At 39.3% G+C, this 16,724-nt stretch overlaps 2 protein-coding genes across 3 annotated transcripts; one reads left to right on the top strand and one right to left on the bottom strand.

Annotated features, from left to right (window-relative positions):
• Positions 1 to 1,003: 1,003 nt before the first annotated feature.
• Positions 1,004 to 10,001, bottom strand: LOC102718656 (kinesin-like protein KIN-14M). 2 transcript variants are annotated; one of them, XM_006656094.3, is made up of 19 exons: positions 9,980 to 10,001; positions 9,770 to 9,865; positions 8,923 to 9,109; positions 8,399 to 8,550; positions 8,210 to 8,293; positions 8,013 to 8,090; positions 7,822 to 7,947; positions 7,324 to 7,746; positions 7,154 to 7,235; positions 6,958 to 7,053; positions 6,695 to 6,874; positions 6,213 to 6,319; positions 5,933 to 6,108; positions 5,431 to 5,595; positions 5,099 to 5,352; positions 4,865 to 5,028; positions 4,034 to 4,590; positions 3,362 to 3,465; positions 1,004 to 1,357 (listed from the first exon to the last, which is right to left on the bottom strand). In XM_006656094.3, exons 2-19 carry the CDS (start codon positions 9,806 to 9,808, stop codon positions 1,275 to 1,277), a joined length of 3,057 nt encoding a protein of 1,018 aa, XP_006656157.2. In that variant the 5' UTR covers positions 9,809 to 9,865; positions 9,980 to 10,001; the 3' UTR covers positions 1,004 to 1,274. The 2 variants fall into 2 exon arrangements, with proteins under 2 accessions (XP_006656157.2, XP_040381013.1); XM_040525079.1 differs by lacking the exons at positions 8,399 to 8,550; positions 8,923 to 9,109; positions 9,770 to 9,865; positions 9,980 to 10,001 and having other exon boundaries at positions 8,187 to 8,293.
• Positions 10,002 to 14,439: 4,438 nt separating this feature from the next.
• LOC121054767 lies at positions 14,440 to 16,639 on the top strand. The gene is made up of 2 exons (XM_040525395.1): positions 14,440 to 15,967; positions 16,294 to 16,639. Exons 1-2 carry the CDS (start codon positions 15,298 to 15,300, stop codon positions 16,335 to 16,337), a joined length of 714 nt encoding a protein of 237 aa, XP_040381329.1. The 5' UTR covers positions 14,440 to 15,297; the 3' UTR covers positions 16,338 to 16,639.
• Positions 16,640 to 16,724: the final 85 nt, after the last annotated feature.

Genomic DNA, 16,724 nt, shown 5'->3' with positions numbered 1-16,724 from the left:
CCATTCGCAAATTTACTGCTGACAATTCCTGTTATGTTGAATTTGACTCTTCTAGTCTTACTGTGAAGGATTTGGCTTCCCGGCGTCCACTCCTCCCATGTGATAGCCAAGGACCCCTTTACACCTTCCATCTTCCTGCTTCCGCTGCTCCCTCATCGACTCCACCTTCGTCTACTGCTTTTGCCGCTACCACTTTTTCCACTACTTGGCATCGCCGGCTTGGTCATTCCAGCCACGATGTTTTGGCTCGGCTCAATCGTAGTGCAGATCTTACTTGTACTAGGGAAACTGATGGGCATTTTTGTCATGCGTGCTAGCTAGGCCGTCATGTTCGACTTCCTTTTTTTTTCTTCTTCTTCGCATGCGAGTCATGCCTTTGATCTCATACATTGTGATCTGTGGACTTCTCCTGTCATCAGTCTTTCTGGTTTTAAATATTATCTGGTGATTGTTGATGATTTCTCCCACTACTCTTGGACTTTTCTACTGCGTGCGAAGTCTGACACATTCTCCACCCTTCTCCATGTCCCGACTACCTCCCAGTTTGCTGACATCTTCACGAAGGGTCTCCCCTCCTCGACCTTCTCGAAGTTTCGCTCCAGTCTCAACGTCACCAGTGGCTAATTGGGACTGCGGGGGGTTTGTGTTCTTGGGTGTACTCTCTTTCTTGTCCAGTCTTGAGCTCCGCTACGCTGGCAAGTTCAGACTGCGGGGGGGGGGGGGGGGGGGGGGGTGTTGATGAGGCCCATGTAGGCCCATGGGGCCCTACTCTTGTGTATATACCCCACCCTTCTAGGGTTTGGGATGAATTAATCTAATCACTAATTTCAACAAGTTTTGTGATAAATTACATCTTGGTCGTGTTTTTTCTCTTTCCTTTTTCATATGGAGTGATTCTTCTGCAAGGATGGTTACCTTAAAAAGAAACCAACTACCACATGTTTCTTTGGCAAAATCAACTCAAGATTTTGTGCAAGGGAAATTATGTGTATACTCAGTTCGGTGTCTTAAGCTCACTCTGTTTTCATTGCTTATAATCAACACATCAAAGGTTATCGCATTGTAAAGGTATCATATGTACTAGAGCATTTACACCTTACAGAAAAGGAAATAATCTGTTCCAACTGGTTTTGCAGTTCCAGCTGGGAAAGAAAACCAGAGTGCAGAATAAATAATGTCTAGTCCGTATTAAAGAACAAAAGAAATGCTTTCTAGATGTACTGTACAAAAGGTAATACCAATGTTGCAAGATATTCATCAAGGATGCACGGCTTCTATGTCCACCTTTTTTGAGTACTGGAATTTCTCGATGAAGATGTTGCCTGTGTTACTCTGATTTTTCCTGTGCTTGTGGACACTGTAAAGAAAAAAAAATGGCGATCACTTTGTAAAATTACCTATATACTAAATGAGCACTTCCTAGGAGCTCCCATATTAACAAGAATAATATGACCATTGATTTGATAGATTATATTATCATGACCGTGAATCATATTCAGAGATCGTGTTAAATAAATCATGCAAATATGATATAGTATCCATCATGGAAACAGTATGGACGTTAGTTTAATACTTTTGAAAGTCGTTAATTAGTAAATATGATATAGTATTTCATCATGGATCTCAATTTAGAATTTTAAAATTTAATTCCAGAATTTGAAATTGATAGTTAGCAAGTTGTAACTGATGTGAATTCTTCTTTTAATATAAACTATAGTTTTATAGGTTACACACACGTTGAACACTAATTTCATAGGTAACCCACATGTTTAACATAATACTAAATTTTTAATATTTACAGTTCCATACAATGTATGGGTTAGCGACTACTTTGTGGTAATTCATATGGAAGACTTTGAACTTATTATCCCTTACTAAGAATGATCTGACCATTGATTTGGTAAATCACAGCCAGTTGTCGTGTTTTGGTGATGTTTTGTTCTACACTTCTCTATGCCATTTAGAAAATGCAACAACTATTGGGCCCTACTTTGGTCATATACTCATTTGTATAGCTAATACATCATTAGAATGCTTATGATATTCTAACCCCTCTTAATGAAATTTGGCCACCCAGCTTGGGAAAGGCCCAATAAAAAAATGAAGAAGGGTTTACATTTCTGATGGACACTCCAAACCCAACATAATAGTTTTTGTGAAAACTAAGAGAAAACTGAGAAATTTGGACAAAATTTGAATTTGGATCATCGAGTTTCAAAGTATCCACCAAAAAATTGAGCAAAATGATAGGAATTTTGAGGCTACGATAACCGACATAGAACACAAAAAGCATTTGAATTTGGCGGAAAAACAAGCATAGTGCTGAACTTAGTTTTTGTTTTATATAAATGGTGGGAAATATAGGAAAAGTGAGAAATTATGAAGAGGTGAGGAATGTCTGGTCCATGCTGCGGACTTGGGCATTAAGCATGGAGGAATCCTAGCATTATGGTTCACTGACCTTTCGGCCCACTAAGAGCTTCGTATCTTTTTCACATTTTTTTCCTTTTTGTTTCAGTCAAAAATTTCCTTTTTGTTTCAGTAAAAAAATGCACATACTCCCTCGAGTCATAAATATTTGACACTTGGTCAAACTTTTGAAAGTCCGACCACCAATTTTATACTATAATATATTTATAAAACCTAATAAGTTTACTGTTAACTTCCAAGACAAATATACGCATATCATTTTTGTTGTTTTTAAACTAAGTATTTCTGGAATTTACAAGTTTGACCAAATTGTCCTAAACATCAAATATTTATGCCTAGATGGACTAATTCAAACTCTTTTGAAAACATTTATGCCAATAAGTGTTAAGTTGCATGCACCAGCCAGTTGCACCTAAAAGCCTAAGTTGATAGGGAAAGACGAGAATATTGGAGTGGGCTGCAATTAATATAATTAATTGTGCGCTAGCCAGGATTTGAACTCGAGGCCTCTGGCTCTGATACCATGTTAAGTTGTATGCATCAGTCAGTTATACCTAAAAGCCTAAACTGATAGGAAAAAGCAGGTAATTCACTTTATACACTCTAACTCTAACAATAAGTGCTACTAATATCATAGTATTTATCCACCCTGGCAAAAATATCATAGTATTTATATGTTTTTCTAGTTCTTTTCTTTCAAATTTTATATCTTCCAAAATCTGTTGAATTCCTCCCCAGTAACCCTTATCGGTCTCACCCTGAAACCTCGATTTTTCATGGTTTTCGTCCAGCTTCTGTCGATACGTAATTACATCTCTCTTCTCAAGTATATCAGTATGCCATGCCTTATGTGTGCAGCCTGTTCTTTCCAGAGGGCACATTAAAGAAATTCACACTTAGAAAGAAGGAAAGCTTCATAAGTGAAATTTACCTGGAGATCTAGGAGGTGGCGGATCTCTTAGTTTAGGCCACAAGGTAGGCGATTGTGGTGATCTTGGTGTAGTTGTCCTCTGCGCTCGAGTGGCCACCCTATGCCTGTTTGAAGAAGAACAAGTGCTTACATTTATTAGTATTGACTTGGGTAAGTGATCCAAAGACTAGAGAAAAGGTACTTGGCTACTCGCCTCTCTACTAGCAATAAGGTTTCTCTTACAGTATAAGGACGCTCAGGGGTTTACTGGAATGAGCTGATCGTCTAGTACATCGTGTACTCTTTACATGGAGTACCGACATAACCCTTGATGATAAGAGTATCAATCTTCCCAACAAACCATGTATCTAACTTTTTATCTAGGCACAACTAATATATGCACATCAACTAGCTAACCCCTATCAAAAATTATTTAGAAAATACATATTCCTATTTAGAAATGGAAGGGTAAAACCTCCCCTAACCCTAATGCTACTATACAGTACTATTCATGCTAAAGTGTCAGAAGCATATGAGCGGATAAGGAACAGGTAAGTTAAGGGTCATGAAACAAACGTATGTAACTACCATAATTTTTTTTAGGATCATACGGACTCTCATGTTCTTTGATTGGCCAGATTGTTTCTCACCGACTAGTTGTTATTAATTTACTAAAGAACAGAAAGTACTTACAACCGATCTTTCGGAGTGCTTGGTGCCATGTGTTGCTCTTTCTGAGTGTCAGATATTCTCTCCTGCTCTGGTAAGAGTGTGAGCTCAACCACACTGCTCATAGAACAATCAGTTTCTGCACTCATGGAAAGACCACTGTCTGATATGTCGCTTAGCATCCCCTCTGAATCAGCATAGCCAAAGCAAGGAAGCTCAGGGTCAACAGAATTATGTCCTATCTCACCCATAGAGAGCTTAGAAAGGCGCATAATCTCCCTTGACTGTTGGATATCATCAACAGATTGCATAGAATCAGCTTCAGAATGTCTGTCACTGATGTCAGAGAAGTTGTCAACATCAGAACCTGCTCTACTGCCAATGATCTTTATCTTTCCACCAGATGCTGTTCTTCGATGTTGGATTTTGCTTCCTAGTGATGATATGCCTGGGGAAGATGACGAATGTTTTAGGAAGGAATCAGCACGTTTTTCTATCCTTTCCCTTGGAGAATGACTCTGTAGTTGCAGCCGGTTGATTTGTTCATCCTTCTTTGCAATTTTATCTTTAAGCAGTGAGAGCTGCAGATTGAAAAAGGTTTTATAGTAATCAATTGGTTTTTCTTTTGTTAGCAATGTGAAGAATATATGATGAAAATAACAGTAATTCCATCTCATGCCGACAAAATTTTACCTAAACCATCTACAGTGTCTTTTTTTTTCATGAAATAAGGATAATTGCACCTTAGGTACTTGTTACAACATAGAATATATATAAATGACTGAGGCAGGTAATGTGTCATCGTACAAACAAGAGCAGTTTCATAGTCAGTAAAAGGAAAATAGAAATTGTCACCTGCTCCCTGAATTCTCTAATTTCTTTACCCTCTTTATTGGACTTTGCAACACCTAACTCCACTCCAGACACTCTTTCAGCAAACTTCAAAGTACTTAAAGTCTCTGCATAAGAAGATACATCTGGATTTATCTGCACGAACATCAGCGTCTTTGCATGCCCACCTAAACATGAAATCTTTTAGGTTAAAAATCTTAAAACAATGTTATATAATTGATTAGGAAAGGTAAGTACCCAAAGAATTTTGCAGAACTTGTGTAAGCTTGCTGTTTCGGTATGGTACATGAGCATTCTTCTGTGATAAAGAAAATATGACATCTCCGAGAGCAGACAAAGATTTGTTGATGTGTTGTGCTTCTTTTAGTCTATCTCCTGTAGCAGCAGAGCGATCCACCCTCTCACTTCCAGCAAGATCAACGAGATGTAGTGCACCACGCAAAGTAGCTCCGGTTTTCAAATCAACACCTTGAATGTGTATAGTAACTATGCTGCAAGATTACACAAGCTTATATTTGAATAGAAGGAGAAAGGAAATGGTACCGGAATCATGAAACATGAAATTTTACCTGTGAGATCTACTGCTTCTTTCATTCAATGCTGTCGCACCTATAGATCTGTTCTTAAGTCCTATACCCATTAATTCAATAACATCAGAACTTGAGTTGACAAGATGCTTTGTTGCATCAGGGACAGCAAACCCATTCGGTTGGCTGGCATTCAAAATCCCAAGTGTGCGCAAGTTAAAGAAAAACAGGGAAGCACTTCTTGTGGAGGTTTAATGGATGTCTTGTTACATATCTAGACTATTTTAGAGTGATAAAGTGGTGTCCAACTATGTTTTCACATTTCTACATATATTCACTTGAAATGAGACTGCAATACGCCATTTATTGTGACTGAGACATTAGTGACATATTGTGGACATTGGATGAAACCAAGTTCCATGAAATGGAAATGGATTGCTTGGAAATTCATGTGCATAACACTTCCCAATGGAGTTCGCAAATTACTAGTGCAAAGTTGTCAATAAATGATTCTATTACTATATGCCTGTGTCCAAAAGGATATTTCTTTGACCCACTGGTGCTGAGGAGATCGTGGATTTGTTCATTGTATATTTCAATCATCTGAACACTAACTTCATACATGATTGTGTCTCTTCTACTCAGTGAGATATGGAATAGGTCATTCAGAGCTCTGTAATTGACACCCCAATCCATCTCGGTTGCATTTTCAGGTCCAGTCTGATATTTGTAAAAACAACATAGCAAGAACATTAATAATGTCAATAGTGTTTCTTATCAATGACATAAATCAGATGAATATTTTTATGCTTACAGCACCATACCATTGTGTAGGTTTTTCCTGATCCAGTTTGACCATACGCAAAAATACAAACATTATAGCCATCAAGAACTGATCTAATTAGTGGTTGAATGTCCTTGAATACCTCGTCTAGCCAGAAAATGAATAAACAATCAACATACACTCCATGTTAGCACCACAAAATTTGGTGCTTCTCAGGACAAATAGTATAATCTATGGTCCTTTAGAAAACTCAAGCGGTGGTGTGGTGAATGGTGAATCTGCCCACTTGCCACCACTAGCTCCTAACATGTGGGCCCATAAAACAATGACCTTTATTTTGACAAGAGTAATATGAGCTACTGAGTTATATATCAAAACCGTACTAATAAACAAAGAATTTAAGGGAGGATACCAAATTCCAACATGGATATGAATTCATGGATTAATATTTCGAACTTTCTTTTAATTCCATTGCAACGCAGAGGCATTCAACTAGTCAACATTAATTGTTTTTATTCTTACCTTGACTAGCAGAGGGGCCAAGAACTTTGTTGAATTTGAAAAGTTTTTTTCCTTCCTTTCCTTGTTTTCCAGGATTTTCTAAAATTAGTTCGCCATTATCGCTACCATATTCAATTGTAGTAGATGTCTGATCTTCTCCAGGGAGAAAAGGTCTTATCCGACAATGGACTCTGATATTTCCTGATAAATAAGCATAATTCTAAGAGGCTGATAGAAATAAGAATATCAATATATAAAATGAGGAATGATGTCTGCTTTGTAACCTTTTAACTCTTGAACCTCATTGAATAATTTTCGATTTTCTTCGAGAGTAGCATGATAATTTTCTGCAGCATTCGTCAATACCTTAAGGCTTCGTCCTGCATAGGTGTAAATGGCATTCTCAATACCATGATATAAAATGAAAACTATAATATGTCTATACCATGTGGATTAAAACAGTGATTCGTTTCTTCTCACCTAGGTCATAAAGTTCTTCAGACCATTTTTGCTGGCAGTGTAGGATTTCATGCCTGATGGAAACAGAAGACAACCTCAAATCCTGGTAGGGAACAACTTTAAGCTTAAATGATGACCTTACAAGTTTTTCAAAGAAATATAGAGAGAAAAGCAACCTAACCAGTCAATACCTGAATGTTCTGTGTTTGAAAACCTACAAATTGATTCAGTGCAATTTCCTTTTGCTCCCATGCTTGTCTTCTTGATTCTAACAATTCCTCAATATCTCTAGTTCTACTTTTAGAATCTTCTAGCCTGTGTTCCATTTCCATTATCTTTTTTTCTAGTTTCTTGTGTGCCTGCAAAGCCCTAGTCTCCATTTCTTGAATATGTGTCTGATGTGATCTTTCTATTGCAAGATCTTGCTTGAGTTGCGATACTGTATAGTCAATGTTCTCCTTGTCCATCAAAAGCTGAAGTACCTCTTTCTTCTTAGATTCTAACATGATATTGGTCTCTTCATATGATGATTTCAGTGCTTCTAGTTCTTGATTTAATTTCATAATTGTGTCTTTACTTTCTTCTTTTTCATTCATATGATGATCTGCAGAGACCTGAAAGACAATATAAGGCAATTTTCATTTACATTGAAATTTTCATTGACAGAGATCAATGCCATTGATTCTTACATGTGCTTTTCCATTTTCTGCACATGACTTTACATGTGTTTGTCTACCTGTCCCACTTGCTAGTGCCTCTAGCACTGTTATCCTTGATTTATATTTCTCTTCGCGTGCTTTCATAAGGTTATTTTGCTGCATCCAAGCAACTATTACAAAAGGAATGATATGAAAAATAACTAGGAATAAGTACTCCTTACATTTCTTATATGCTCTGCCTGAGTAGAAATACGCCGCTCAATCTCTAGTATGATCTTTCTCAACAAGCAAGCGACATGCTATGGAAACAATGTGATATACTTATATTCAGTAGGATCAAAGGGGATAAGAACAAAAAATATCAGAATTTTGAAGCATGAAAAGAACAAACTAACTGCATTGCTTTTGAGTAGCCTACATAAGAAATTTCTCCATTCTTCCTCTCAATAAGCCCATCAAGGATTGTATTCACAACAGTCAAAAGTGATTGAGTAGGGGCATGCTGCAATATTGTTGACATGATACAGAGAATAAATATCGTTGTTTTTGGCAAGAAATATCTTTTGTCAAACTTCTCACAAACAAAAAGTTACTATCTGAAACTTACATCCAAGCTGGTGGATTTCATCATCTCAGAAATTTTTGAACTGGGCAGATCAAAATAACATCCTTGTCTGAGTTGGAAGACATCATGAAAATTGTGCCCAGCATGGCGTGATATTGAAGATAATGTAGCCTGCGATAAAGGAGATGATGGTTCTACAATAGAAAGAGAACATATGTCATAGCTTTTTTTTGAATAAACAACGCGTGGTGGGGGGAGAAACCCCACCTGAATGTAAATTGAGTTATGAATAGCGTAAGTCTACTCATGTGCAAGTTAGCAGTAGAAGTAAACTTTGACCATTAAAAATTGAATTCTTCAATATTTTTATGAGCAGTAAAAAGATTGAGCAACTCTGCAAAGTTTTCTACGTGGCCCTCATTGTTTTGTTGATAATTCATAAAACTAAAGTTTGTTGAAAGCATTGAGCACAAAACTAATGGCTGCATATATCCAACTGGATATAGAGGCCAGGTAAAATACCCTTCTCTAAATAAAAATTGAGCACAAAACTAATAAGATTTCACCTGACATAGCCGGACTTTTGGGGATATTTTGGCCTTCTTGTGTGCTGAGATCGTTCTCCCTTCTGGGAAACTCTATGATGTTCCTCATGCCTTTTTCTGGAATGCTACAGCTTAAGCCCTCCACATCATGGGATACAAAATAATCCCTTAGTGCAAGGAGACAGGCAACAATAGATGATACTGGGCCCTAGATGAATGCCAATCATGTCAATAAAAAAAATTCAAACAAGAACGGGAAGATACATCTTAAATATATTGAAGAGCCGGAACACCAACAGAGTCTCATGGCAACATTCTATACCAATTAAAAATTGCAGTATTATTGTTAAAGCATCCAAACGAATAATCCATAAAACTCCAATACGACAACTCACTAACACATTGTAGAAGTAGTTCAGCTGATGAGCTCTCATAAACAGAATCATTGAACAGCTAAAGATTCGCAGAGATTGTGTTCAGCTCACTGATAGGTATGAACCTGCCTTTCATCAGAAAACATTTTGTAGTCCGCAACTAACTTGTATAGAAACTACAAAATACTATCAATTATGACCAAATTAAACTTCGAACAGTAAAAGGAAAGAAATTAAGCTGTAGAAAGGAATTTTGAACCAACAAATCTTATTGATTGAGAATCAGTCAGTCAGTCACAACCCTCTCAAGTCTCAACCAACCTACAGCGAAAGCAAACACTGCAATCTCCTCCTTGGAGGGGAAGCTGTACAGCCCAGCAATCAAATTTCGGGTCCCTATCTACTCCAAAAATCGATAATCCAAAACAGCATCGCCCGCAAGCCGCAAGCAATTACTAATCCAGTTTTCTGATGCAACACGGAAGAAAGCTTACCGTGTGGAGGTCGGAGGCGGCGAAGCCGGGGAGGCCCATCCGCTCCACGGCCGCGAGGAACCTCCCGACATCGCCCTCCCCCTCCGCCGGGCCGCCCTGAAACAGCAGCGATAGCCAGCGACGATCACGACCGGCCGGAAGTACGTGGGGGTGGAGAAGAGACGGGAGCGCGGGGGTGGTGGCGGAGAGCCTGAGCCTGCGTCTGCCTACCTCGTCGCCGGCGGCGGGGCCGCAGCCGAGCCCGCGGAGCGCGGCGTAGAGCAGCGCACCGTCCGCGAGCGCGGCCCTAAGTTCGCCGTCCGACGCGTGCGGCGGCGGGAGCGGCCGCGGCGGCGGGGAGCCCCCGCCCCGGAGCAGCGCCGCGCGCAGCCACGCGACCGCCTCCGCCCGCCTCCGATCGGCCGCTGCCGCGGCGGCGGACATGGCGGCGGCGGCCGGTCCGACGAGCCGAGGCGGAGGGTGTTCGTTTGATCACCCTCCCGCGGCGGCGAGGTGAGGAGCGCGAGTCGACGAGGAGCGCGCGCGCGGGAGAGAAGAGAAGACGTGGGCGAGTGGGCGAGCGAGATGGCGTCGTGGAGAAGACGAGCCTTCAAAACATTTCTAAACATGGAGCATGCATGTTGCTCCAAATCACATGGGATTTACCACCGTGGATACACCTTTTTACTCCCCCCTGTCCGGACCGAATTAACCTAACCAAACCAAACTCAACTCCCACTTGAATCATCGGGGTTCATTTGGAACAAACAAATCTTGGACAAATTTTGAGGTATTAGATTCGTATATGAAAAAAGAGTTGCCATACGACCGTTTGAAACAAACGAATGCAATCTTCCAAGCTCCTTTAAAATTTCTCACAAATGCCTCAAAATGTAACAATTTTAGAAATTTGAAAGATTTTTAACATGGGGTTTAGCTTCTTGGAAAAATCAATTTGTGTCTCTATCTCTTATAGTTTCTGTGTTCTTGCTGTGCTTGATCCAAACAATAATTTCTATAGGGTTTTCTATGTTTTTTCTTCAATTTATAGAGTTGGACTGATAATATACTTTCGATCCAGCATTTTTAATCATTTCTATATTACGAGAACCATGCATTGCTCACGAGTGAAAAGAAGCACCGAAAGCAGATGCCTGGACGGTGGCGGGTGGGCGGCCGGTGGTGAAATGGGCGCAGCTTGTACTCGGCGTGACGTCCGCGCTGCCGGTGATTCACCGACGGTGACGCACAGGCGAGGCGAGTGGACGACGGCGACTCGAGCCACCGTTTTCTGTAGGTAGCACGTTTGACTTTGTTTAGCTGTAATGTTTTATGTCTTATATAAAAATTAAGAATAAATATAAAAAAATAACAACCCATGCTTAAAGTTTTTTTTATAATAAAGTAAGTCATAAGCAAAATAAATGATATTTTTATAATTTTTTAAATATTACAAATGATTAAACATTGTAAGCAAATATGTCAGATATCTTGCATTATGAAACAGAGAGAGAGTAATAGTATTTACCTTAGTACTACGTAAATACATTTCTGAAATTTAATTATATCTTAGAAAAAAATAGTATCATGCTATCTAGAGTATCTACCTCTCATTTCATTAATCATTTCATATTCAAACCTGTTTCTTTGACATCTACCTACCACTTATTCCATACTACTTTTTTTATTTAATAATGGCATTTAAATTAAATTTTAATTATTTTGTCTCTAATGCAATAGAAATATATTTATATTGTGACCAATGGAGTATATCTGATGCTAGCGTGTTCTCTCGAGTTCATAGACTTTTTTTTTAAAAATTATTTTTCTGAAACTGTGGTTCAGAGTACGTATAGGCTCTTGTACGTACCGCGGATACAAATTTCTTGCAAAGATATGCAGTAGATTCGTACCGCCCATGATTGTGCCATTGGATTGACGTTGTGCATCCTAGATCTGGAGACTGTTTGGCAGAAAAAAAACTGACGAACGAAAATAACACGTGAATAAAATTTTTATATATGTGTCCATAGCTACGTAAAAGTCAAAGCTGAAAAATAAACTTTGATGAAAAATCTTAAAATTAACTTTAAATTTAAAGTTAAAAATTTAAATTTTAGGTTATAACCCAAACCCAAGAAGATTACCACGCGGAAATGTAATTTAACTGTTTCATCAAATAAAGACGATTTTTTAAAAAACATCGCATCGAATCTTTGGATATTTAAATTGAGATAAAAAACTAATTAGTCCATGTTTAACCATAAGTGCTACGGTAACCTATGATGGATTAATTAAGCTCAAAAGATTCGTCTATTGTTTTTATGAAATTCTTTTTTGTTGAAAGGAATTAGCACGAGAGAAAATTCGTTTTTTTCATTCGTGTCTAAAAGGGCTCTTCCGATAGATCCAGTCAAACGTCTAATATAACACTTAAAAGTTTTCCTCTGACGAACAAAACAGCAAAATGCTCTAGTATTAACGGAAAGGGAAACGTGGTTAATTAGTTACCGATCTCCTCCCATCGTCCAAAGATTAGTTTGTCGTCGAACCCTTCCCCGTACAGGGGGCTATGCCTATCAAGTAGTATACCATCAGCACGTCACGTTACGAATATTAATTTGCTGCTACTCTTCTGGTCTCCTTATTTCCAATTGTGATTAGTTCAACTAACTGATCATGGCAGTAGTGCGGATGAACCATCTGTGGCGGCCCATATATTATTAATTAATTACTAATCTCTTTGCATATAATAATCACCGATAAACTAGAACGGCAAAGGCCATTAATTACGTGTCAAAGAGAGAGTAGATATGCGATTTAAGATAGACAGGGCTGCTACACTAATAATCTTCTAGTGAGAACGTGTATTCACGTACGCATTCACGCCACGGCACGGGTGACCGATGCGCCCATCCTCTTTTTTTTTTTTTAAATTATTATTCCGGATGAGGCGCAGTTGTAGCGTTGATTGTAAAGTTAAGCATCACTAACGTCTACGGCTGTCAAAAATGTTCGAAGCTTGTGTGACCTTTGTGGAGCTAAGTTCCAGCTACTCACAAATATAAACATGTTCGTGTTCTTAACTAGCCGAAGCGCACACACTTACATGTAACATATTTATGATAAAATCCGATACTCATTCTACTCTAAGGGCGCGTTCTCAACTAACCAACCACACAAATTTTTTTTTTGCCCACTTCCGAACTGCTAAACGGTGAGTTTTTACCAAAGAATTTATATGAAAGTTATTTAAAAAATTCAAATTAATCTATTTTTAAGTTTATAATAGTTAATACTTAATTAATCATATATTAATAGCTTTCTTGTGGTGCTCACGTGACTGGTGGTCACAATCACTTGCGAACGAGCCATAAACTCTCAGCGAATAGGTGTCAGTCAAATACATAAACTCTCAGCGCAATAGGTGTCAGTCAAATACTTAGTGTAGAAGTTAATCCTGATATTAGTATATAAGCTTCTTTTTGTTTCCTTCTTTTAGTATTTACTTATGTTATTGCGACCTCTGCGTGACGTCGCCGCACGTCTACCACGTACTGTCCAGACTTGAGGGTTCAGAGGTCGGACGTGCTGCTGCTGGCTCTTCTCCTGCCAAGACTATTTAACTTCATTAAATTATTGGCATAAGCAATTCAATTAAGTGATTAACCAAACATCTGGTACTCCCACCATACTAAAATTTAGACGAAGACTCTTTCTAAAACAAAGTTAATAAATTACACCCTCGTCTTTAAATTTGAATTTTTAACTTTAAATTTGAAGTTGACTTTGAGGTTTTTTCATCACAATTTATTTATGGTCTTTGCTTTTTTAGATTGCTAAGAACACATATATAAAAGCTTTTGTCGACAATTTGGATGTCGGCAATATATATGGGGTGGCTAGCGAGGCGTAAAGATCGATGGTTAGGATGAAGACACAGGGTTACCCAGGTTCAGGCTCTCGACTAGTGAGATAATACCCTACTCCTGCTTGGTGATTGTATTGGATTGTGGGCAGATCAACTAGAAGATAGCCGATCTAAATATACCGTCCGTCTAGCCCTCCCATTCGGTTACAACTCGGATCCGGCATAGGCGGCATGCAATCCAGCTGTAACCAAACTCCGGTTGATACCATATATAATCTCCTTCATATTTGGTACCCCTACGACTGTATGTATACATATAGTCTATGGATACTCCTAGTACATGTATTCCACAGTTTTGTTCACAAATTATTTTTAATTTGCAAATATGCCATCAAACAATGACTCCCTCAAGTGATTTCACTAAAATACCAAAATTAATAAGAAAATAATATATGAGGTACTCTTCAGGTTCTATAATTCTTTTAACGTTTTGGGCAAGATTAATGTCAAACTATCAAACCTTTGACCATCAACAACTTTTAATATATTTTGTGTGAAAACACTGGAGCATGACGTATAAATTAGTGTTAGGAAAATAGAGAGTACTTTCATAAAATTGGTGGACTGAATGTACCAACTGTTGTCAAGTTAGTTTGGGAGTGCCGTGTGTATGTATCATGTATGTATACTGTTGGGCTGTGTACATGTGTGTGTGTTTCTAGGCCCAAAAGGGGTCCATGTATGCCTCTTGTATATGTATAGCTGAATGAGCAATAGAGAAAGAGAAGAAGCTTCCCGTAACTCCTCATGGTATCAGAGCTCAGGTTGAAACCCTAGCAAGCTCGTGTAGCAGGAGGCGCTGGCGGCGGCGGCCAGGGTGACGCGGCTCGGGGCTGGTCCGAGCAGAGGCGAGGCAGGGAAAGGCGACGACTTGCTTGGGGCCGGCGGAAGCAGGCGAGGCAGCGTGAGGAGAGGTGGCACAGCTGCTGCTTCCTGGCTGAAGGGGAGGCAGAGCTGTTGCTTGCTGTTCGTGGTGAAGAGGAGGAAGAGCTGCTGTTCGTGGGGAAGAGGAGGAAGAGCTACTGCTTGCCGAGGCAGAGCTTGCTGCTTGTCGTTCGGTGAGATTCTTATCTCTATTGCTGCCAACACTAGAGTACATCTGAGGAGGGGCATCTAAGTGATAAAGGAGAAGATTCTATTGGATCCTTGTGTGGAATTTATCTGCTGTTTGGTGGCTGCTGCTGTGTTTTCTTTCTCAAACTGAGGCAGTCAGTGTGGTTCTTATCTCTGCTACTTGCTTAAAATGGCTGAAAATCAAGGGCTTGAACAGGTGATGGGTAAATTGGTAGATATGCTTGCAAAGAAACTTAGTGAAACCCCTAGTACAAGCAATGCAGCTGTTCCTCGTGGCGAATCAGTACAAAAAATTAAGCTGGTGCAGAATGATATTAAGTTGGAGGGTGTCAAAAATTATTTGAGTTGGTCAAGGAGAGCTTTGTTGATTTTAAAGACAAAAGGGTAAGAAGGATATGTCACAGGAGAAGTGAAAGAACCTGAGAGCACAAGTGTAGAATGGAAGACTTGGAGTACTACCAACTCTCTGGTGGTAGCATGGTTATTGACTTCACTAATCCTTGCTATTGCTACAACTGTTGAGACAGTCTCTAGTGCGAGTGAGATGTGGAAAACTCTCGCTAACCTATACTCAGGAGAAGGTAATGTGATGCTAATGGTGGATGCACAGGAGAAGAGAAGTGCTTTGAGACAAGGGGAGCGCTCTGTGGCAGAATATGTTGCAGAATTGAAGAGTTTGTGGTCTGATTTAGACCATTATGATCCTCTTGGTTTGGAGCACTCTAGTTGCATAGCAAAAATGAAAAAATGGGTAGAGCGCACAAGAGTCATTGAATTCTTGAAGGGCCTAAACCCAGAGTTCGAAGGAAGAAGAGATGCAATGTTTCACCAAACTACCCTTCCTACCTTAGATGAGGCTATTGCAGCTATGGCACAAGAGGAACTTAAGAAGAAGATATTGCCTAGTACCACATCACCTTCACCAAGTCCCACTTATGCAATTGTACAAGGTAAAGAGACTAGAGAGTACTTTAATTGTGGTGAAATGGGGCATCTTATGCGTGATTGTCGTGCTCCTCGTAAGCCTAGTTATGGAAGAGGAAGAAGTGGTGATAGAGAGGGAGCAAGAGGTGGAAGAGGATATGAAAGTAGAGGTAACCGAGGTAGAGGCTATGAGTACAGGGGCGATCAAAAAGCTAATGTGGTCACTGCAGAAGAGGGTTCTTTTAAACCTACAAATGTTGATGTTGCCAACTTTGTTCATTCCACCTCAGGTAACTCAAATCAAGCATTTATGTCTATCAATAGTTCTCATTCAAATTGGATACTAGACTCTGGTGCATCTAGACATGTGACGGGCATGTGTGGGGAATTTGCATCATATAAACCATACCCTTTTGCACGTAAAGAAACTATTCAAACTGCTGATGGAACATTATGCCCAGTTAAGGGAGAGGGTATTGTGCAGTGTACTCCTTCAATCACTTTATCATCAGTGTTACATGTACCCTCCTTTCCAGTGAATCTAGTTTCAATAAGTTCTCTAGTTGATCATATGGATTGTCGGGTCTCCCTTGATCGTGAGAATTGTTTAATTCAGGAGAGGAAAACATGGAAGAAACTTGGGATTGGCGTCAGGCGTGATGGACTTTGGTACTTGGATCAGGGAAGAACTAATGAAGCCATGTGTCTAGCTTTGATGGCTTCCACAAGTGAAGAAGAGGCTAAAGTATTACTTTTGCACTATAGATTAGTACATATATCTTTTGAAATTATGAGAAAAATGTTCCCATCAGAGTTTAGTAGAGTGGATAAATCTAAATTAGTTTGTGATGCTTGTAAGTATGGGAAACATACAAGAACATCATATGTGAGTAGAGGACTTCGAAGTATGTTACCCTTTATGCTAATTCACTCAGATGTTTGGACTTCACCTGTGGTTTCTATGAGTGGAATGAAGTATTTGGTTACCTTTATTGATTGCTACTCTCGCATGACATGGTTATATCTTATGAAGCACAAGGATGAGGT

The sequence above is a fragment of the Oryza brachyantha genome, chromosome 6, assembly GCF_000231095.2.
Source record: "Oryza brachyantha chromosome 6, ObraRS2, whole genome shotgun sequence".
NCBI classification, from domain to species: domain Eukaryota; kingdom Viridiplantae; phylum Streptophyta; class Magnoliopsida; order Poales; family Poaceae; genus Oryza; species Oryza brachyantha.
This window is presented reverse-complemented; position numbering and strand designations above follow the sequence as displayed.

What these genes read in the sequence shown, in the direction of transcription:
- LOC121054767 (XM_040525395.1), top strand. Translation starts at nt 15,298, where the DNA reads ATGTGGAAAACTCTCGCTAACCTATACTCAGGAGAAGGTAATGTGATG. An exon ending in CTTTGTTCATTCCACCTCAG is followed by an intron (nt 15,968 to 16,293) that starts GTAACTCAAATC and finishes TGTTTAATTCAG; the next exon opens with GAGAGGAAAACATGGAAGAA.
- LOC102718656 (XM_006656094.3), bottom strand. Translation starts at nt 9,808, where the DNA reads ATGGGCCTCCCCGGCTTCGCCGCCTCCGACCTCCACACG. An exon ending in TGGCCCCTCTGCTAGTCAAG is followed by an intron (nt 6,320 to 6,694) that starts GTAAGAATAAAA and finishes TTTTCTGGCTAG; the next exon opens with ACGAGGTATTCAAGGACATT. An exon ending in TTAGAGAATTCAGGGAGCAG is followed by an intron (nt 4,591 to 4,864) that starts GTGACAATTTCT and finishes TTCAATCTGCAG; the next exon opens with CTCTCACTGCTTAAAGATAA.